Source organism: Bufo gargarizans, chromosome 1, assembly GCF_014858855.1.
Source record: "Bufo gargarizans isolate SCDJY-AF-19 chromosome 1, ASM1485885v1, whole genome shotgun sequence".
Lineage (NCBI taxonomy): Eukaryota > Metazoa > Chordata > Amphibia > Anura > Bufonidae > Bufo > Bufo gargarizans.
In genome coordinates this window covers 490,170,341-490,193,122 of record NC_058080.1, presented here as the reverse complement: position 1 = coordinate 490,193,122, position 22,782 = coordinate 490,170,341, and the positions used below count along the sequence as shown (strand labels likewise).

General features: G+C 41.5%; 1 protein-coding gene across 1 annotated transcript in view; it reads right to left on the bottom strand.

Moving 5' to 3' along the window:
- Nucleotides 1–6,173: 6,173 nt before the first annotated feature.
- PRUNE2 (prune homolog 2 with BCH domain) overlaps nt 6,174–22,782 on the bottom strand; it is a 284,676-nt gene continuing 268,067 nt past the window's right edge. Inside the window, exon 10 of the mRNA XM_044273863.1 lies at nt 6,174–7,452. Coding sequence (XP_044129798.1) covers nt 7,422–7,452 — 31 coding nt within the window. The 3' untranslated portion in view covers nt 6,174–7,421. The remainder of the gene's footprint in view (nt 7,453–22,782) is intronic.

Here is a 22,782-nt window from a genome sequence, read left to right as displayed (position 1 = left end):
TGAATGAGATATAACAAATCTCATTTACACTTTAGGGGTCATTTAATATCCAGAAATACGCTGATATTAGGCATATTTCTGGCGCAGATTGTGATACAACAGCTAGTTGTGCCGCAGTCTGCAATTTTTCCCCGCTAACGCCAGGTCTAAAAAATTTGGCGTGATGTGGGCGGGGAAGGGGATGACCCGTCTCATTCATCATTTTACGCCTGTTTTAGGCGTAAAATGATCTAAATAATCTAACTGATCTAAATGTAAGACAGCTAGGAAGCTGGTGTAGATGTTGTCTTGGGCTGGATGCGCCAAAGTTATTTAGATGCCTTCGCCTCTTCATAACTCTGGCGGATCCACCGCCAGATATATGGGTTATTAAGACTGGCAGCTTAAACGCTGGTCTTAATAAATGTTCCCCTTTGTGTATACTTTCTGAGTGGAAATTGACCTAATGTGCAGATTTAGAAATGCAAAGGGTGAGAGTGGGAAAAAAAATCTAAATCTGGAACAAAATACATAAGAAATGCATGTGGATTTTGGTGCAAAAACACAGAGAAGTCTGCACAAAAATTCTGTTTGAAAACCGACACACGTGTACAGGTAGCATTACTAACTGTTAGGTCAGGACAAGTAGTTCTTCAGTGTCAACTGTGACTATGTTATCAATTTGGGATGAATATATATTGCATCTCGCAGTTAGTAATGATTATTACCTGCCTATGTAAACCATTACAAGTCAGAGGTCTGTTGGAAAGATATAGATACATTATGTCCATAGGATCATTAGGAACTCACTGAAAACTCAGTCTGGCATGTGGTATTACGGATCAACTTGTCGGCACTGAACAGATTTTTTTTAATTTATACAGCTGGACAAAATTGGTGCCCTGAAAGGCTGAAAACTGGTTTGTCTGATGTAATGGATGAAAGGGCTGGTCTATTTATTATGGATCTGTCATCAGCTCCTGCCCTGTCTCAACTAATTTAACCACATTTGTAAATGTTATATGTTGTTGTTATTGGAGCCTAGTACTTAATAGAAATCTATATATTTGCTAAATATTCATTGGGATGGATGGATAGATCACATGAAATAGCTTTGATATCCACCAACAGCACTTTGACCAATATCAATTCTGAACACTGTGTAGGATGGAATCCACCTAGGTGTGAAAGTAGCCCAAGAATCTCTACACAATATGAGTCTCCCTCCAAATGCCAAATATAAAAGAGTAAGGGCTCATGCACACAACAGTATGGCTTTTTCAGTGTTTTGTGGTCCGTTTTTTACGGATCCGTTGTTCCGTTTTTTGTTTCCGTTTTTCCGTATGCCATATACAGTATACAGTAATTACATAGAAAAAATTGGGCTGGGCATAACATTTTCAATAGATGGTTCAGCAAAAACGGAACGGATACGGAAGACATACGGATGCATTTCCATATGTGTTCTGTTTTTTTGCGGACCCATTGACTTGAATGGAGCCAAGCACCGTGATTTGCGGACAAGAATAGGACATGTTCTATCTTTTCACGGTACGGAAATACGTAAATACTGAAATGGAATGCACACAGACACACTTCAGTATTTTTTGCTGACCCATTGAAATGAATGGTTCAGTATATGTACCACATACTGAACTAAAAAAATGTCCAGTATACTGAACACAAAATACTGTCGTGTCCATGAGCCCTGACCAGACCTGTTGTATAACATACTGTTTAGGTTGACTTAACGTCAGTCTGTCAGATGAACAGATAAAATGATCTATTAGTTTGGATGGGTATTTTGAGCATCCTTTGTGTCTATTGTCTGTCAAGTTTGTGTCAGTTCTATCCGGTTTCAGTTCCTTATGATGAAGAAAAGGTACAACAAACAGGACTATTTCTCCCATAAAAAATAATTGAAACCTGACAGAACGGAGACAAAATAAACCATTCAAACGAAGAGGAATTGAAATGGATCAGTTTTACCTATTTTTCTGTTGCGCTAATGGAACAGAAATCCAAAAAACACAATTCCGATATGGTCTTGTTGGAGCACCACTTTTTTTCTTTTCCTTGTAGAATGTTTTCAAAATATTATATAACAGAACTAGGAATATTAATTATCGATTAAAAAAATCATTAAGGCTGCTGTGAGTACATGATTAACAGAAAAATGGAAGGTTGCAATTTCTCATTTGATATTTTCTATAAAGGGGTTTTTAAGAGAGAAACATCAAAAAACGGGTTAGACAGTGTTAAAAATAATACAGAAGCATTACTCACCTCCACTGATACCCCATCAGTATAGTTCTGATGTTCCTCTCCACTTCCTGTGCCGGTCAAGAAATGTCCGCTCATCCAATCACTGGTTGAGTCAGGTCACTGCTAAGGCCAGTGATTGGCTAAGTTGGCCTTATCTGGCATCTCCAGTGGGTCAAATTGAGACAGGAAGTAGAGAGCAGTGGGCACCACAGCAGCTTTAAAGGAGCAACGGGTGCAGTTACACCTAGAGGCTTAGATCTCACTGCAAATTCTGCGCCCCCTGCACTTTGATTGACAGGGTCAGGTGTAATGATGTTTACACTGCTTGGCCCTGTCAATAAAAGTGGAGAGGGCGCAGCAGTTGCAGAGCGAAATGAGCCTGTAGGTGTAATGGTGAAGCCTCGTTTCTCCTACAGCATGGTTTCTCAACTCCAGTCCTCAGGGCCCACCTACCAGTCATGTTTTCAGGATTTCCTTAGTATTAACCGCCTCCGGACCGCCTAACGCAGATGTGCGGTCCGGAGGCGGCAGCCCTGCGCACGACGACGCATATACGCGTCATCTCGCGAGGGCCTGGATTTCCTGTGAACGCGCGCACACAGGCTCGCGCGCTCACAGGAACGGAAGGTAAGCGAGTGGATCTCCAGCCTGCCAGCGGCGATCGCTCGCTGGCAGGCTGGAGATCCGAATTTTTTAACCCCTAACAGGTATATTAGACGCTGTTTTGATAACAGCGTCTAATATACCTCCTACCTGGTCCTCTGGTGGTCCCTTTTGTTAGGATCGACCACCAGAGGACACAGGTAGGTCAGTAAAGTCGCACCAAACACTACACTACACTACACCCCCCCCCCGTCACTTATTAACCCTTTATGAACCCCTGATCACCCATGATCACCCCATATAAACTCCCTGATCACCCCCCTGTCATTGATCACCCCCCTGTCATTGATCACCCCCCTGTCAGGCTCCGTTCAGACGTCCGTATGATTTTTACGGATCCACGGATACATGGATCGGATCCGCAAAACACATGCGGACGTCTGAATGGAGCCTTACAGGGGGGTGATCAATGACAGGCGGGTGATCACCCATATACACTCCATGATCACCCCCTGTCATTGATCACCCCCCTGTCATTGATCACCCCCCTGTAAGGCTCTATTCAGACGTCCGTATGATTTTTACGGATCCATGGATACATGGATCGGATCCGCAAAACACATGCGGACGTCTGAATGGAGCCTTACAGGGGGGTGATCAAGGACAGGCGGGTGATCACCCATATACACTCCCTGATCACCCCGTCATTGATCACCCCCCTGTCATTGATCACCCCCCTGTAAGGCTCCATTCAGACGTCCGCATGATTTTTACGGATACATGGATACATGGATCAGATCCGCAAAAAAATCATACGGACGTCTGAATGGAGCCTTACAGGGGGGGTGATCAGTGACAGGGGGGTGATCACCCTGATCACCCCCTGTCATTGATAACCCCCCTGTAAGGCTCCATTCAGACGTCTGCATGTGTTTTGCGGATCCGATCCATGGATCCGTAAAAATTATACGGACGTCTGAATGGAGCCTTACAGGGGGGGTGATCAGTGACAGGGGGGTGATCACCCTGATCACCCCCTGTCATTGATAACCCCCCTGTAAGGCTCCATTCAGACGTCTGCATGTGTTTTGCGGATCCGATCCATGGATCCGTAAAAATTATACGGACGTCTGAATGGAGCCTTACCAGGGGGGTGATCAATGACAGGGGGGGTGATCCGGGAGTCTATATGGGTGATCACCCCCCTGTCATTGATCACCCCGCTGTCATTGATCACCCCCCCCCCCCTGTAAGGCTCCATTCAGACATTTTTTTGGCACAAGTTAGCGGAAATTTTTTTGGGCCCCTAAATTGCCAGGGCAGTATAACTACGCCACAAGTGACCCCATTTTGGAAAGAAGACACCCCAAGGTATTCCGTGAGGGGCACGGCGAGTTCCTAGAATTTTTTATTTTTTGTCACAAGTTAGCGGAAAATGATGATTTTTCTTTTTTTTTCTTTTTTCCTTACAAAGTCTCATATTCCACTAACTTGCGACAAAAAATAAAAAATTCTAGGAACTCGCCGTGCCCCTCACGGAATACCTTGGGGTGTCTTCTTTCCAAAATGGGGTCACTTGTGGCGTAGTTATACTGCCCTGGCAATTTAGGGGCCCAAATGTGTAAGAAGTACCTTGCAATCAAAATGTGTAAAAAATGGCCTGCGAAATCCGAAAGGTGCACTTTGGAATATGTGCCCCTTTGCCCACCTTGGCTGCAAAAAAGTGTCACACATCTGGTATCGCCGTACTCAGGAGAAGTTGGGGAATGTGTTTTGGGGTGTCATTTTACATATACCCATGCTGGGTGAGAAAAATATCTTGGTCAAATGCCAACTTTGTATAAAAAAATTGGAAAAGTTGTCTTTTGCCAAGATATCCTCTCTCACCCAGCATGGGTATATGTAAAATGACACCCCAAAACACATTCCCCAACTTCTCCTGAGTACGGCGATACCAGATGTGTCCCACTTTTTTGCAGCCAAGGTGGGCAAAGGGGCACATATTCCAAAGTGCACCTTTCAGATTTCACCGGTGATTTTTTACACATTTCGATTGCAAAGTTCTTCTCACACATTTGGGCCCCTAAATTGCCAGGGCAGTATAACTACCCCACAAGTGACCCCATTTTGGAAAGAAGACACCCCAAGGTATTCCGTAAGGGGCATGGAGAGTTCCTAGAATTTTTTATTTTTTGTCGCAAGTTAGTGGAATATGAGACTTTGTAAGAAAAAAATTAAAATAAAAAATCATCATCATTTTCCGCTAACTTGTGACAAAAAATAAAAAGTTCTATGAACTCACTATGCCCATCAGCGAATACCTTAGGGTGTCTACTTTCCGAAATGGGGTCATTTGTGGGGTTTTTCTACTGTTTGGGTATTGTAGAACCTCAGGAATCATGACAGGTGCTCAGAAAGTCAGAGCTGCTTCAAAAAGCGGAAATTCACATTTTTGTACCATAGTTTGTAAACGCTATAACTTTTACCCAAACCATTTTTTTTTTGCCCAAACATTTTTTTTTTATCAAAGACATGTAGAACTATAAATTTAGCGAAAAATGTATATATGGATGTCGTTTTTTTTGCAAAATTTTACAGCTGAAAGTGAAAAATGTCATTTTTTTGCAAAAAAAGTAAAAATGTCAGCAGCAATAAAATACCACCAAATAAAAGCTCTATTAGTGAGAAGAAAAGGAGGTAAAATTCATTTGGGTGGTAAGTTGCATGACCGAGCGATAAACGGTGAAAGTAGCGTAGTGCCGAAGTGTAAAAAGTGCTCTGGTCATGAAGGGGGTTTCAGCTAGCGGGGCTGAAGTGGTTAAGCAGGTGATATAATTAGTGTCCGTGCATCAGGACTTACCACAGGTATTTATTCTGTGGATATTCTAAAATCCTGACCGGTAGGTGGGTCCCGAGGACCACAGTTAAAACCCTGTCCTAGAGGCTAATTTGCATACATTAAAACTTAATTTTTCTCAGCAATGGGGACACATATGAAAATGGGACCAACACAGATGACTTCAGCTGCCAAGTGCACATGCAACAGGTCAGCCAGTGTCATAGCTACAAATCTGCTGACAGACGCCCTGGTAGAGGTGATTCATGCTTTTTCGTTATTTTAACATTGTCTGGTCCTTTTTTTTTTTTTTTTTTTTTTTTTTAACTTTTTCCCTGGAAAACCCTTTTAAAGTGCTGAATTTCTCAAACAAGTCTTTCTCATTATGGCAGATGACACAATTATGAACAAAGCAATGCCATGTATACATTTATTCTTTATGCATATATGATATTCTGAGATTATTAGCATGCAGACTGTGATTCATGGTTTTATTTGTGCACAAACATGTCACAAGTGTCACCAGTTTATTACAAAATAAAGAGCTATACTGTATGTTTATGTATGTATTTTGCAGGTTACAGCGCCTTACAGGTTCCTTTCAATATAAGTATAGAAGGATTCAATAGTTACTATGGTGCACACAGCCCCTGCTCTGCTGAATGGGGTCCCACTGACATCTAAGGCTTGTGACCACCAGGAATGTTGATGTTAATTCTAACCTAGTATTATTTAACCATTTTATAGCACTTTCATTAATTGCTTTGTGTATGGATCTGGTAATTGCTCTCTGTATATAGGTATTAGGTTAGCACTATATGGTAGTATTGGTTGAAGCATTGTGTGACACTGCTACTTAGGCACAGTAGAGTATATTATTTTTGCAGTATATGGTGCTTGTGGCATGGTATATTGGTAAATGTATGCTGTTTGACTACTGTTTGGGCATACAGTGTGGTTGCTTTTGTATACTGTATTATGGCTAGTATACCGACGACCCTAATGATACATATTGGAGCAGATATAGTAAGACTAAGTTGTACATCTGTCTTAGTATAAAGTCTGATTATAATTGACGCCAGTTTCTGCCTTAAGTTATAGTAAAGCTGAGAAACTGTGGGAACCTACATCCCTTCATCTAAGCCCCTGCCACTTTTCTGGCCACTTTTGAAAAGTGGAGAGGAGAGTAAAAAGTAGCAAATTATGATGCATCTATAGCTTGCACTATCATTTTTTACTCTTTTATGGCACTTTTCTGGAGTAAAACAATTTGTAAATGTGCCCCACTGGTCTAGAGGTTAAATGTATAAAGAGGTGTCTTGGATGTCTGTATGTGTTGGGATCTTGTCATTGCTTAGTAACTTTCTTAATAGCTATTTTTTACTTTGGTAGTACTGAAAATACACTTACATGGGTTTATAGTTGCCTAAAACCCCGCAACCATGAAAGCAAAACATGATTTTACCACCAAAAGTAAATGTGTCACCATAGCAAATACTGAATCACTTTGTTTTCTTCTGAGCTGCAAGTCTCATGAAATACAACACGTTCCCTCTAAGCAGAGTGACTCAACGTGTTCTCATGTTGATGCCATTTTAGATTAAAGAGATTTCCTTTTGCGTTCTATTATTAATTTACACTTTTAAAAAATAAAATACATAAGATATCCCGGCCTATACAACCACAAGATAAAACTAGAGTTATCCATGAAGATTCTCAGCCTCTGTGTTCCATAGTGTTATACGTTGTCTTCAGTTTTCTTCTCGAAGCTTAAGGAAAACAGAAAAGGTCATTGTCAGCATACTGTCTTACGTGTATAGCATGTACATGTAATACAATACAGCGGCCCATAGAAGATAATGGTGGTTACACTTGCAAAAACATATGTACAGGTGCCGGAGGGATGAGCTCATTTTAATAGTTTTTTTTATGGTTGTTTTTCAGCTCTGCTAAATCTGCACTTAAAGTGTCAATATATTTCTTACAATGTTTTTTTCATCTAAAGGTATAAGGCCCCATGCACATGACCATATCTGCAAAATATGGATGGGGTCCCTGTGCTATCTGCATTTTATTTGTGGATGCGTTGTTTTTAATGGGTTTGTGGTCTGCATTATGCTTATGTAGTCTATCTTTTTGCGGAACAGACATACTGCTGATTGCCAGTTCCATCCATAGTTTTCTACCTAGGAGAGAACTGTCAATCATCAACAAGTGGGCAGGGAGAGGAGGAACTCATGAATAAACTGCACTCTTAGGGCTGTTTCACACGAGCGGATGCCGTGCGTGACATCCGCTCCGTGAATGACAGCCAAGACCTGATGCAGACTGCAGAAGCACGGAGCAGTAACATGACTGATAATGCTCCGTGCCTCTCTATGATCTCTTTACTACGAAATCACAGTGAGATAAAGTTGTCACTGTGATTTCGTAGTAAAGAGATCACAGAGAGGCACGGAGCATTATCAGTCATGTTAATGCTCCGTGCTTCTGCAGTCTGCATCGGGTCTTGGCTGTCATTCACGGAGCGGATGTCCCGCACGGCATCAGCTCGTGTGAAACAGCCCTTATCTGGCAGCGTGTTCCTCTTCTCCAGCATGCACTGTAAGTTCTCAGCAGCGGTGATACTTTAGCAGATACTGTAAGTGACTTAAGCCTGTCAGTGACAGCAGCATGAAGGAGGTGACTGGTGCCCTTTAAGGGATTGTGGGTGTCTGTGGTAGAACATTGCACATTTCTTTGCATTACAAGACATATGACTATATCTGAGAAGAGTCTTACTCCTGATCCAGAGACGTCATCTCCGGCTCCATGGGCAAACATCCAGCTCTGCTTGCAATAAAACAGAACAAGTGGCAAGGCATGTGAATTACGCAAAATGTTTTTTGGGGAAAGGATGATCATGCAATATTTTTTATGTGAACATGGAAGCTAAACAATAACATTGCTTTACACAGACACAATATCATGGCAGAAAAGCATAAGAACCTAAGAACCTGGGCAGCCAACATAGAAAGGAAGCCATTTTTTGGGCTAACTCAAAAACACAAAGGTGAGGAATGATTTGTTACATGACATTTACACTGATACAATATGCCAGGATGAGCTTGTAGAAGAGGTAGGAATCGCCCAGCCCTACTACAACAAAATTAAAATACAGCAACTTTCCATACTGTGCAGTGATTAAATACAGGTGATCTGATGACCTTTTCAGAAGAATTCAGTTAGTCATGTGATATAAATGACTTAAAGGGGTTCTCCGGGAATTAAGAAAAGGAAAATACTTAAATATTACTTTATTCTAAATATATTCTCAAATACCTTTCATTATTTATAATGGCTCGTTTTGTCTGGGGAGCAATGATTAGGAGAAATAAAATGGTCGCCGTCCTATTAGTACACACAAAACCTGCCCTAATCACACAGGCGGACAAGTTACTTCACCACAATGAGCAATAGTGCTGCCTCATCCTCCTCTCCTACTTGTCAGGGATTATGATCCTGAATACTGATAAGATCTTCAGCTTAATCTCTATAGGAATGGAGTTCATGAGGAGACATGAAGTACAGAGAGGATGGACTGGACAGGCTGTGGTAATGTGTTGCTGTGGTAATGGTGACTGCATACAAGAGCTGCTGCTCATTAGCCGCACCTCACCCTCCTCTCATGTCTCCTCATCATCTCTATTCCCACAGAGATTCACCTGTATTCAGGATCATGATTCCTGACAAGCAGAGCAGAGAAGAGGATGTGGCAGCACTATGGCAGATTGTGGTGCAGTAACTTGTTCTGCTGTGTGGACAGGTTTTATGTGTACTGATAGGACGGTGGCCATTTTATTTCTCCTAACGATTGCTCCCTAGACAAAACAAGCCATTATAACTAATGAAAGGTGTTTGTGAATATATTTATTATAAAATAATATTTAAGTATTTTTTTTTATTTTATTTCTGGAGAACCCCCTTTAATATCTTTTAAATACTATAGAACTGTATGTTTTACATTAAAAGTACTGGGACCTTTAAAAGAGAAAAAGGGAAAAGTTTATCTTTTGATAAAATCCAACTTAAAGGGGTTGTCCAACCATGGTCCCCAGTGGTCCTTGCTGGACAGGAAGAGATGAAGTCCCGTTCTTGGCCACGAGTCCACTGCAGCCACTCACCAATTTTTAGAACAGTGGGCTGTGCAGGGTGGGCCGAGAAGGCCAGCATATTTATTACGTTTATACTAGGAAACTGGTGTAAAATTATACCTAAAATTACCTGAATTTCAGTTCCGGCTCACAGATAACCCGAGGTGCCTCTTAAAAGCAATATGTTTTTATTCAAAATTCAAGAAAAATATTTATTTCAGTTGGTCGATGAACCGGCCAGAGGAGATGATGTGTTGGATCTGATCTTAGAAAATAGACCAAACGGAATATCATATGTGCAGTTCTGGGAGCGTTTGGGCAGCAGTGATCATAATAATGTAAGTTTCAAAATAATATTCAATAAAGAAGCAAGAAATGGTATGATAAAAACCTGGAACTTTAGAAAAGTAAAATTCTATGGACTAAATGAAGACCTTGGTCTTGTATACTGGGATCACATACTGGTTAGTAAATGTAACAAAATGTTCAGGAAGAAAGGAAAAGCAAAATGGCTGAACAAGAAAGCAATGATGTTGTTAAAACAAAAAGAATTCCAGGCTATCAAAGAGCTCAATAGGAAAAGTAAATCAAGCCAGCAAAGTTAGTCACAGAAAAACAGATCAAAATGAATGCCTAAATGTTTGTTGTGTTTTTTTTTTTTCAGTTTTCATTTTCTTTTTATGGTCTGTCCCTCAAAGGTCAGAAAAGACCACTGGAGAATTTTATTGTCATTTTTTCTACTATACTGCACAGCAACACTAGTTACACAGGAAATGTACATAGCTGCTACTGCTAGGGCTGTGCTATGTCTAAATTAGACCCAGCAGCAGCCTTTTAGAACCAGTCACACGGCCACTGGGGTGACTAGAGGCAGCATTCGCTTCTGTCTTTATGTCAGGTCTCTGCATTCTCTGACAGTGAGAGAGATGACATTCAATCACTCGGGCTGCTGGCTAAAATCCGTGCCACAAATATGCTGGACCACCCGCCTTAAATATACAGCTGGATTTACTTTTCACCAGTTCAGCAGTGAGCTGCCAATGCCAGATGTCATTTTGAGGCACAGTAATCACTGTTCCCTTTCAAATATTGATAAAGCCCCAACCCAGATGTCATTTATCCATGGGTACTTAGGGAATTGAGCTCAATAACTAATAGACCATTGCATCTTATCTTCTTCGAATGTCTTGTCACAGGGTCAGTGCTACAGGACTGGAGGACAGTTGTTGTACCAGTCGTTAAGAAGGGTAAAAAGGTGGGACCGTATCAATACCATCCGGTAAGTCTCACACCTGTTGCATATTAAATATCTGAAGGTATTCTAAAAGATGAGCTGCAGAAGTATACACTCACCTAAAGAATTATTAGGAACACCTTTTCTATTTCTCATCAATGCGATTATCTAGTCAACCAATCACATGGCAGTTGCTTCAATGCATGTAGGGTTGTGGTCCTGGTCAAGACAAACTCATGAACTCCAAACTGAAGGTCAGAATGGGAAAGAAAGGTGGGCTACAACAGCAGAAGACCCCACCGGGTACCACTCATCTCCACTACAAATAGGAAAAAGAGGCTACAATTTGCACGAGCTCACCAAAGTTGGACTGTTGAAGACTGGAAAAATGTTGCCTGGTCTGATGAGTCTCGATTTCTGTTGAGACATTCAAGTGGTAGAGTCCGAATTTGGCGTAAACAGAATGAGAACATGTATCCATCATGCCTTGTTACCACTGTGCAGGCTGGTGGTGGTGGTGTAATGGTGTGGGGGATGTTTTCTGGGCACGCTTTAGGCCCCTTAGTGCCAATTGGCCATTGTTTAAATGCCACGGCCTACCTGACCATTGTTTCTGACCATGTCCATCCCTTCATGACCACCATGTACCCATCCTCTGATGGCTACTTCCAGCAGGATAATGCACCATGTCACAAAGCTCGAATCATTTCAAATTGGTTTCTTGAACATGACAATGAGTTCACTGTACTAAAATGGCCCCCACAGTCACCAGATCTCAACCTAATAGAGCATCTTTAGGATGTGGTGGAACGGGAGCTTCGTGCTCTGGATGTGCATCCCTCAAATCTCCATCAACTGCAAGATGCTATCCTATCAATATGGGCCAACATTTCTAAAGAATGCTATCAGCACCTTGTTGAATCAATGCCACGTAGAATTAAGGCAGTTCTGAAGGCAAAAGGGGGTCCAACACCGTATTAGTATGGTGTTCCTAATAATTCTTTAGGTGAGTGTATAGCGGTCAATAATCTCATAACTATAACCAGCATGAACAAACAAAATAAAGTATCACGGCACTAAAACGGGGTTTAACACTGATAAATGTAAAGTTATGCACATGGGAAGGAAAAATGCAAGTCAACCGTACATACTAAATGGTAAAACACTCAGTAACACTGACATGGAAAAGGATCTAGGAATTTTAATAAACAGCAAACTAAGCTGCAAAAACCAGTGTCAGGCAGCTGCTGCCAAGGCCAACAAGATAATGGGTTGCATCAGAAGGGGCATAGATTCCCGTGATAAGAACATAGTCCTACCACTTTACAAATCGCTAGTCAGACCACACATGGAGTACTGTGTACAGTTCTGGGCTCCTGTAAACAAGGCAGACATAGCAGAGCTGGAGAAGGTCCAGAGGAGGGCAACTAAAGTAATAACTGGAATGGGGCAACTACAGTACCCTGAAAGATTATCAAAATTAGAGTTATTCACTTTAGAAAAAAGACGACTGAGGGGAGATCTAATTAATATGTATAAATATATCAAGGGTCAGTACAGAGATCTATCCCATCAGCTATTTATCCCCAGGACTGTGACTGTGACGAGGGGACATCCTCTGCGCCTGGAGGAAAGAAGGTTTGTACACAAACATAGAAAAGGATTCTTTACGGTAAGAGCAGTGAGAATATGGAACTCTCTGCCTGAGGAGGTGGTGATGGTGAGTACAATAAAGGAATTCAAGAGGGCCATGGACGTATTTCTGGAGCTTAATAATATTACAGGCTATAGCTACTAGAGAGGGGTCTTCCTCTGGATCAACTTGCGGGATAACAGGCCGAACTGGATGGACAAATGTCTTTTTTCGGCCTTATGTACTATGTTACTATGTTACTATGTTAAAACAATTCTTGCTTAATCAAATGTGTTTTATTTAAGGGCAGACATCCAGTATAGTCCAGGTACAACTACATACAACTTGACAGCCACTTATAACTGAATGTTTCAGTCGTACGTTGACCTTCCTCACCACAGTGGATCTGTTGCTCAAGAAAGAAAAAACTGCCGGGCCGTTTGGCCAAAATGTTCAATTTTAAGTGGCTGTCAATTTGTATATAATTTACATCTGGACCATACTGAATGTCTACCAATTTTTTTTTACATTTGACTGAGCAAGAATTGTTTGAGTTGCTGTAGTACTTTACTTTGTGTACAAAGCCCACCACTGGCACCATCACCTATATGGATGTGCAGGTATCATTTGTAAGAGGCATAACCAGCGTGAATTCATAAAACACAGGTTGTGCCTACCCAACATGCTTGGTTTCTGTGAGGAGGTAAGTGCTAATCTGATTGTTGGCCATGCTGTAGATGCGAAAGCAGTTGATACATTGCCAAACAAGAGACTTGTACTGAAGCTACAAATGTAGGGACTAGATGACAATATTTGCAGATGGGTAAAAAAAAATTGGTTATGGGACAGAAAACAAAGAGTCACTGTAAATTATATATACTCAAAATGGACTAAAGTCAGCAGCAGGGTACCACAACGATGTGTGTTAGGCCTGATTCTCTTTAATCTATTTATTAATGATCTTGGACATGGGACTGAAAATAATTTTTTTTTGCTGATGCCACAAAACTGTGTAGGATACTTAAAACCTAGCTTGATTGTAAGAAAATACATAAAGACCTAGATAAACTGGCAGCATGGGCAAGGACATGGCTGACTAATTTTAATGTGAATAAATGTAAAGTAATGCACATAGGCCACAGTAATCATATTGCTGCTTATACATTAAAATTTGTAAAAATGGGGACAACAGAAGAAGAAAAAGATCTGAACATTCTGGTAAAAAGTAAACTAAGCAACAGTCCTCAATGTCAGGCAGCAGCTGCAAAAGCAAATACGATTCTAGAGTGTATAAAATAAGAGATAAAAAGTAAAAATCTGTGATCCCAGTGTTACTCCTCTCTTAGTTCCTTGTAAAATAAATTGTAAAATGGATATAGGAGCACAGGAGAGGGCTCAAAGGTGTGCCACTAGCTTATCAAGCATAATGAAAGGACTCTCTTGAGAAGCTAGAACAATTGGTCTTGTTCAGCTTGAAACAAATCTGTGGAGAAGATCTTATGAACATGAATAAATACATGTGTGCTCAGGAAATGGCATGACTTAAAGGACCTGTGTCTTTTCGTAAACCAAATAAAGATTATGATAAAGAAACGTGTGTATACACTCCCAAGAGTTTATGCATTCTAGCTATATTTATTGAAGGAACACAAGTACTTAATATCAGCTAAAATTAACTGGCCAAATAAAGCACATCAGTCATTAAAAACTATGTAAGTAAATACTTAAACGCGTTGATAACCTGCTAATTATTTCCAACAATATTTACTGCTTGGCTGCATGTTAGCTTGCTACATTAGAGCAGAGCCGTGATCAGTGACTACAGCTTAGCTTCATTGTCTATAGGGAGTACAAGGTAGTCTAAAATCTACCTTCTGTCTTATCATTGGTTGAGGCTGCTCCCCACCCCCACCCCATTGCAGTTCTGCCTCTCAGATTGATTGCTGTGCACAAACACAAGTCTATCACAGCCTCACATGGAAGGGGGAGATAGTGTCACAACTGAGGATGGGGGAAACCCTCAACCGTGCGATATTAAATGTATGTGGAAGCTGCTTGGCCAGGACAACAGAATTAGGGAGCAGGTTACCTCCTACAGCGTCCCTAACTCTGACTCCTAACTGTATGAGCCAACCCTGATGGTAGGAGGGCTCATACTCAGGAACCTCGGGTCCCTACTAGCCCTCAGCAGATCCCTGAGTTAGGAGCTGGGTAAGACAACCTGTTCCTCCTAGACACGGAGGAACAGGAGTCTAAACTGGCCAAACTGCAAGGAAGGGGAAACATAAACAGCCTATGGATATGGCAGGTGAGTGAAACCACTTCCACACCTACCTGCCACAGACACACTGACTGGATCCCGTGCGCACATGCTGAATGTCCATACCAAACATAAAAGGACACAGCACACACACATAAACACACAGGAACCCAGATCCATAGCTACAGTAAGATAAGACATCACAAGAACATAAAATAAACATCACGCATAACTTTTATGACCACAAGGGTGGCCCTCACTGGCAGATGGTATAAAAGACCAGGAGGATGATTTCAGCTTACAACAAGGCTGGAGTACCCCTCAGCTTCAGATCTCAGCAGAGGCTAAATAGCCCAAGTAGCCACACCCACACAGACACACAGTGGAAAGGGAATTAACCCTTCCAACGCCAGACAGGGTAGTGAAGCCACTTAAAGGAAAGTACACACACACACACACAAACCCCGTGTACACCAAACAGATAAAAGGCACACCTACAAAGACAGGTTGCCAGGTGCAACCGCATGCACCTGACAGCAAGCTGCCTAGCAACAGCTCAGGCTGCTATACTGCCGATACAACATGTTGCCGGTGGCAACCACACGTGAGGCAACATACTTCAGCCCTCACCTGTGATTGACCACAAGACAAGACCGCAGGCAACTGCATGCGGTATCAGGAGTCACGGCCATGACCATGGTCGTGACACTCCCACCTCTCAAAGCCCCCCCACCAAAAAAAAAAGGGAAACTAGTGAGGAACTCAAAACAGGGATGGGAGAAGGGAAAAAATAGGAAAATCAGCGTCAGTGCATGCGAGTCTCCCCAGGACTGCTGCCAGCCCCTGGAGCAACACACAGGAACCAGGGAGCCGACTGCCAGCCTCTGGAGCAACACACAGGAACCAAAGACCAGCAAAGAAACAGCCCGGAGAGACCGCACTGACACTGCGTCCACTCTCTACTCACGTTCCCACTCCAGTCGCTGCCAACAGCCACTCCTAACCAGCACACAGCCAGAACACCAATGGAATGCTGCCAGAGCAGATGACCAGAGATAAGAACATAGAGAGGGACAAGGGATCACCAACACAGACATGGAAGGCAAGGTGGCGGGGAATAAGCCACCAACCGCGCCGCAAACTGTGAACCCCATAACGCTCTCCCTCCGGAGAACGCACATGCACCCCAAAAGCAGATGGTGATGCATGCTGCACCCTCTTTTGAAGGTAGCCAGGTAAGGAGCCATTGTGGTCATACTATCACAGCTGAGGATGGGGGAAATCCTCAGCCATGCGATGTTACACGTATGTGGAAGCTGCTTGGCCAGGACAACAGAATTAGGGAGCAGGTTACCTCCTACAGCGTCCCTAACTCTGACCCTGACTCCTAACTGTATGAGCCGACCCTGATGGTAGGAGGGCTCATACTCAGGAACCTCGGGTCCCTACTAGCCCTCAGCAGATCCCTGAGCTAGTTGCTGGGTAAGACAACCTGTTCCTCCTAGACACGGAGGAACAGGAGTCTAAACTGGCCAAACTGCAAGGAAGGGGAAACATAAAAAGCCTATGGATATGGCAGGTGAGTGAAACCACTTCCACACCTACCTTCCACAGACACACTGACTGGATCCCGTGCTCACATTATGAATGTCCATACCAAACATAAAAGGACACAGCACACACACATAAACACACAGGAACCCAGATCCATAGCTGCAGTAAGATAAGACATCACAAGAACATAAAATAAACATCACGCATAACTTTTATGACCACAAAGGTGGCCCTCACTGGCAGATGGTATAAGAGACCAGGAGGATGACTCGAGCTTACAACAAGGCTGGAGTACCCCTCAGCTTCAGATCTCAGCAGAGTCTAAATAGCCCAAGTAGCCACACCCACACAGACACACAGTGGAAAGGGAATTAACCCTTTCAACGCCAGACAGGGTAGTGAAGCCACTTAAAGGGGAAGTGCACACACACACACACACACACACACATAAACCCTGTGTACACCAAACAGATAAAAGGCACACCTACAAAAGACAGGTTGCCAGGTGCAACCGCATGCACCTGACAGCAAGCTGCCTAGCAACAGCTCAGGCTGCTATACTGCCGATACAACATGTTGCCGGCGGAAACCACACGTGAGGCAACATACTTCAGCCCTCACCTGTTATTGACCACAAGACAAGACCGCAGGCAACTGCATGCGGTTCCAGGAGTCATGGCCATGACCATGGTCGTGACAGATAGCTTAAGAGTCATTTTAACATTAATACCTGGTTGCAACAAAATGTTTCATATAATTGGAAATAATTCTTGAAAATATTACTATTGAAGTATGTTACCCCATCTTCTATGATGTTCTTTGTGTGAAATGCTGTACTTGCTAAATGTAATAGAATATATGTAGTCAGAAGACAGCTTGGCGATCGTTCGTATTTAGTATTTTTTTCTGACTGAGCCACATTGATGACACTTTTAAATAGCAGTGGTTTCAGCATAACTAGTTTCCCATAAATCCTATTATTGTCCAGCTTCTGAATATGTTTTTCCTCTGTCTTAGTCATTCTTGGAGGCCAGACGCTCTTGGGAAGATTCATCACTATTTCATTATCTCCATTGGGAGAAAATAACTATGGCTGTGGTCTGGAAAAGTTTCAGCGGCTTAGAAATGGATTAGTAACTGCTTGTAGACTGATAGATTTCAACAACCATTTTCTCTTAATCTCTGGGAACCGCCTAACTTTCAGTTAAATGACTGCAAAAATCTCTTTCTAGAAAGGTTAATTATACAGTAAAGTTTAGATTCAAAAAGAATGTGAAAGACTGATATGGAATTATTGGAGGTCCTTGGTCTTAAATAAGTTTAAAGTGTACCTGTCATTTAATAATTTTTTTGTAATGTGTAGGGAAGAGCCAAGGAAAGTTTTTGTAATATACTTTATTAAGTGAATGTGTACATTTGTGTGAAGAAAACTGGCTCTGAAGTGTCCCTTAGCAGCGCTCTCTGAATCAGCATTACTAAGCAATATCCATCTTCATGAGAAGTGACATTTATATTCTTTGTTTTAGAACTGTGAAGACACTGGGCTCACTGCTATGAGTACTATATAGTCACTGTAACTATAAATAATGTGGCGAACAGGAGGAACCAGAGATCATCTGAGGTGCTCTCAGTAGAGTAAGTTCACCCAATCTACTCAATTAAATGGCAATAAGAACAGAATGAACTGGCCACTCTCAGATATCTCAACCAATACCAAATTTATTATAAGATAAACCTAGTACTACCCAATGAAGGGGTAGACTAAAAACAATAAAATGTCGGCTAGAGCATAAAAATCGAGGACATCTACAATGAAATACAATATCACAATAAAATCGATAATAGAATCAATAAAAAAATCGCTGGATAAATCAAAGTGCATATACCGATGTCTCTGACTAAAACAATAATGGAACAGCATACACAATAGCAGCAATCATAGTGTGCAATGAAAGATCTCAAGATCTTGAGGATTGAGGCTTATTCGAATATAGATATGAGCATGAAGATAAAAGTCTGAATCCCATAAGAATCGCTGTTTGATCGAATAAGGTTGGTTAATAAGAACTCAATCGCATAGAAAAACTTGTGTTTAGCTCTTCCCCAACAAACTACTAGCGGCGTCCCGCTATGTTGAAGTCTCAGCGGCGTCCCACTAAAATAATTCACTGTGTGTTCCCAGCACACATAAGCCGGCAAAAAAAATTGAACGATCTTACTAGTCGATGGAGCAAGTGCCCAAAAATTGCTTACCGTTTCGGGGTATTGAATAACCCCTTCCTCAGTGGCACCACTGAGGAAGGGGTTATTCAATACCCCGAAAACGTGTCTTGTTTTAATCCCCCAAAGGACCACTTGCTAAGTGTGATGTAGAAAATCTATACGAAAGTGGCCCATTTAATACCGTCTGCCGCGCAGTAGGTGACTGAAATCTTGCTGAACCAGAGACCGTGTACAATTATCGAGGTCCATGTGCAAACAAGTCGCCGGCGTGGGAGTTTAGACGGAAGAAATTCGTAAGTCTACGGTCGATTACACTCAAAGACCAACACCCAGAGCAACTTCTCGGCACTTGCTCCATCGAATGGTAAGATCGTTCGATTTTTTTGCCGGCTTATGTGTGCTGGGAATTATTTCAGCGGGACGCCGCTAGTACTGCTTGTTGGGGAAGAGCTAAACACAAGTTTTTCTATGCGATTGAGTTCTTATTAACCAAACTTATTCGATCAAACAGCGATTGTTATGGGATTCAGACTTTTATCTTCATGCTCATATCTATATTCGAATAAGCATCGATCCTCAAGATCTTGAGATCTTTCATTGCACACTATGATTGCTGCTATTGTGTATGCTGTTCCATTATTGTTTTAGTCAGAGATATCAGTATATGCACTTTGATTTATCCACTGATTTATTACTGGATTTATTGATTCTATTATCGATTTTATTGTGATATTGTATTTTATTGTAGATGTCCTCGATTTTTATGCTCTAGCCGACATTTTATTGTTTTTAGTCTACCCCTTCATTGGGTAGTACTAGGTTTATTTTATAATAAATTCAGTATTGGTGGAGATATCTGAGAGTGCCCAGTTCATTTTGTTTATATAGTCATTGTGGTGAGCACTGGTGTATCCACTGTCTGCTGAATTACAACAAAAAAGCCGCTGGAAGATGCAGGAACACAGCAACCAGCGCTTGCTATTGTCAGTAAGTATGAGAGAGACAGGGATCAGCTGTTCTACAATATATAGGGACAGTTATATTGACTATATGCTTTCGACATCAGCAGCGAGTAGCTAATGAAGGAAGTCACGCGTCGTGAGCTGGCTTGGTGGGTATATAGGAATATGATAGGCTGTCTGAACACATATCCCTCGTTGCTGTCAACTCTTTCGTGCCAAGGGTGGCAGTATTTCTGAAACTGCCCAGTTTGTGAAATGTTCATGTGCTGCTGGGGTGAAAGTCTATTGCCTTCCCTGGGCCGTACGGGATCTTCCAGTAAGACAAAGCGACATATCACATGGTTAAAAATGTCCTACATTTGTTGGAAGAGCATGACCAAGACTTCCAAGTACTACCCTCACCCCCTAATTCCTCAGATTTGAACCCAATTGAGCATCAGTGGGACCACTTTGATCACCGTGTTCGCTCTATGGATCCTCCCCCACAAACCCTCCAGCAGCTGTAGGATGCACTGCTGTCAGCATGGCTCCAGATACCTGTGACAACCTACCAGGACCTTTTTGAGTCACTCCCTACACTCTGGATATTGGCTGGTGGTCATAATAATGTGACTTGACTGTGTATAATATCCTTTATTAGAAATGAAATGCCAGGTAATATTTTTTAAGCAATATCTAAATAATAAATGGGTTGAGTGGGTTAATTTACATCTATGTCTAACAAGATATACTACTAGTTAGCGTGTTCTAGGCAACCCAGTGATGAATATGTTGATTGAAATGAAAATATGTATTCTATCATATTGTAGGTATTATATTTGCCTACAGGCATGATTTTACAAGATCAGGTTTTACAACCTTGTCATTTTTGTTGGTTCATTTGGGATAGTGGGTGGTAAGAACAAAGCATTTTGATCTATACATGTTGTAAAATACGGTATATATTACATCAATGTGTGCCTGCACAGTTGCTCTTGCCTCCAGGTGTTGCACAACTAAAATTCCCAGCATACCTGGACAGCCTACTGCTATTAGGGCATGCTGGGAGTTAAAATTTTGCAACAGCTGGAGGGCCGCAGGTTGAGCATGCCTGGTTTAGTATATAAAGTACCATGTGCTCTAATTATACAGTCATACCAACGTCTGTAAAAAGCTCTAAAACAAAGAATAGAAATGTCACTTCTCATTAAAGGGAACCTGTCACATTGAACATAGATATAGAGCAGGAGGAGCTGAGCAGATTGATATGTAGTTTAGAAGGAAAAGATTCAATATAACCTGTATTTCAACCATTTAACTTTCTGTTCTTTTTGGTCTTTGAAGTCAAGAAGATGGTTCTAATAGTGATTGACAGTCTTCCTTCTAAGAATGTATACAGAGAGAGCTGCCAGTCACTGATAGGACCTCCTCCTTGACTTCAAAGAGCAGAAAGTTAAATGGTTGAAATACAAGTTAAATTTAATCTTTTTCCATAAAACTAAATATCAATCTGCTCAGCTCCTCCTGCTCTGTAACATGCTGCTGGCAGATTACATTGCATTTTCATGGTGATAGGACCCCTTTAAACCTCCAGTCCTCTAATGAGATTGAGAGGACTCTGCTAACCTTGACTCAGTCTACAAAGGAAAGCTGAGAAGTGAGCCGCAGCAAACATAAAGTGTCTATTTTTTTCTTTTTCGTGGCCAGAAAATTTCAAGATTCTTTATACAAAATAAATTACAGAAAATTTAAAATCACCAAACTGAGTAATAAAAACCTGGTTTAATTAATATGTAATTTTCTGAAGATACAATGCCTTTTAAATAGCTCAGTATTTACCTATGGTAAATCCGTTACTATTAAAAGAAATGTATATAAAACAGGCACTCACCAACTGGTATGTCTATAGTAGATAGTTTATAATTACTAAAAATCACACATAAAATGTAAAATATATCATAAAACAATGTACACTGAGGTCAGTAGTCTGGGTACATGTGACTGTCACGTTAACTATATAGCTGGATAGCAATAATTTACATAGAAATAAAGCTGTGCATAAGTTAGTGATAAATGATAAACAATAAATATATAAGGTATGATATCCTGTAAATATTTAATAATCAATATCCTGAGAAAAAAATATATATAAATGTTCTGTGAAGGAATGAAGATAGGATTATCCTGTGAAAAATTATGTGAAGAAAAACTTGTGATAAAAACTTGTGATGAAAACTTGCAGAAATTTGGTATCTTCTTATGGAGATATTATATAATATAGCGCTAATATAGCAGTGAATTTAGTTTTCTTGCATGGAAACTGTGTCCAATAACGCTGCTATAGCAATACAGATCCTCCGCACTCCGTAGTCTCGCGATAGCTTACGCCAGCTTCTATTTTACTAGCGTACAGATCAACATAGAGATCTTCTAGTGACCGATAGTAAGTGGATCTTAGCTCGGGTTCAGGTGGGTAGTTTGTCGCTCACAGGACCAGCCAGATGCGTTTCGAGGGATCTCCCTCTTCCTCAGTGGCTAGAGTGGAAGAGGGAGATCCCTCGAAACGCGTCTGGCTGGTCCTGTGAGCGACAAACTACCCACCTGAACCCGAGCTAAGATCCACTTACTATCGGTCACTAGAAGATCTCTATGTTGATCCGTACGCTAGTAAAATAGAAGCTGGCCTAAGCTATCGCGAGACTACGCGATTCCTGCTGAGTGCTTCCTGGAAGGTGAGACGCAACCATACCACGTGGAACGCCGGGACCTGAGAGCACCAAGCAGCACATACAAAGTATCGGATCTCATACTAAGTGATACAAAGGACTTAGCAAGTATTGGAGCGGCAACTATACAAGCGAGAGACACCCTGAAGGCAAGGTAAGAGGGTTGATGAATAGGGGGACGCCCCATTTATTAAACCCGATTCCCTTTTATAAACTAATACAAGCCTTATTGAATCGTGAGTGCGGACTCTGCACGCTGGTGCAACCGGAGGATCTGTATTGCTATAGCAGCGTTATTGGACACAGTTTCCATGCAAGAAAACTAAATTCACTGCTATATTAGCGCTATATTATATAATATCTCCATAAGAAGATACCAAATTTCTGCAAGTTTT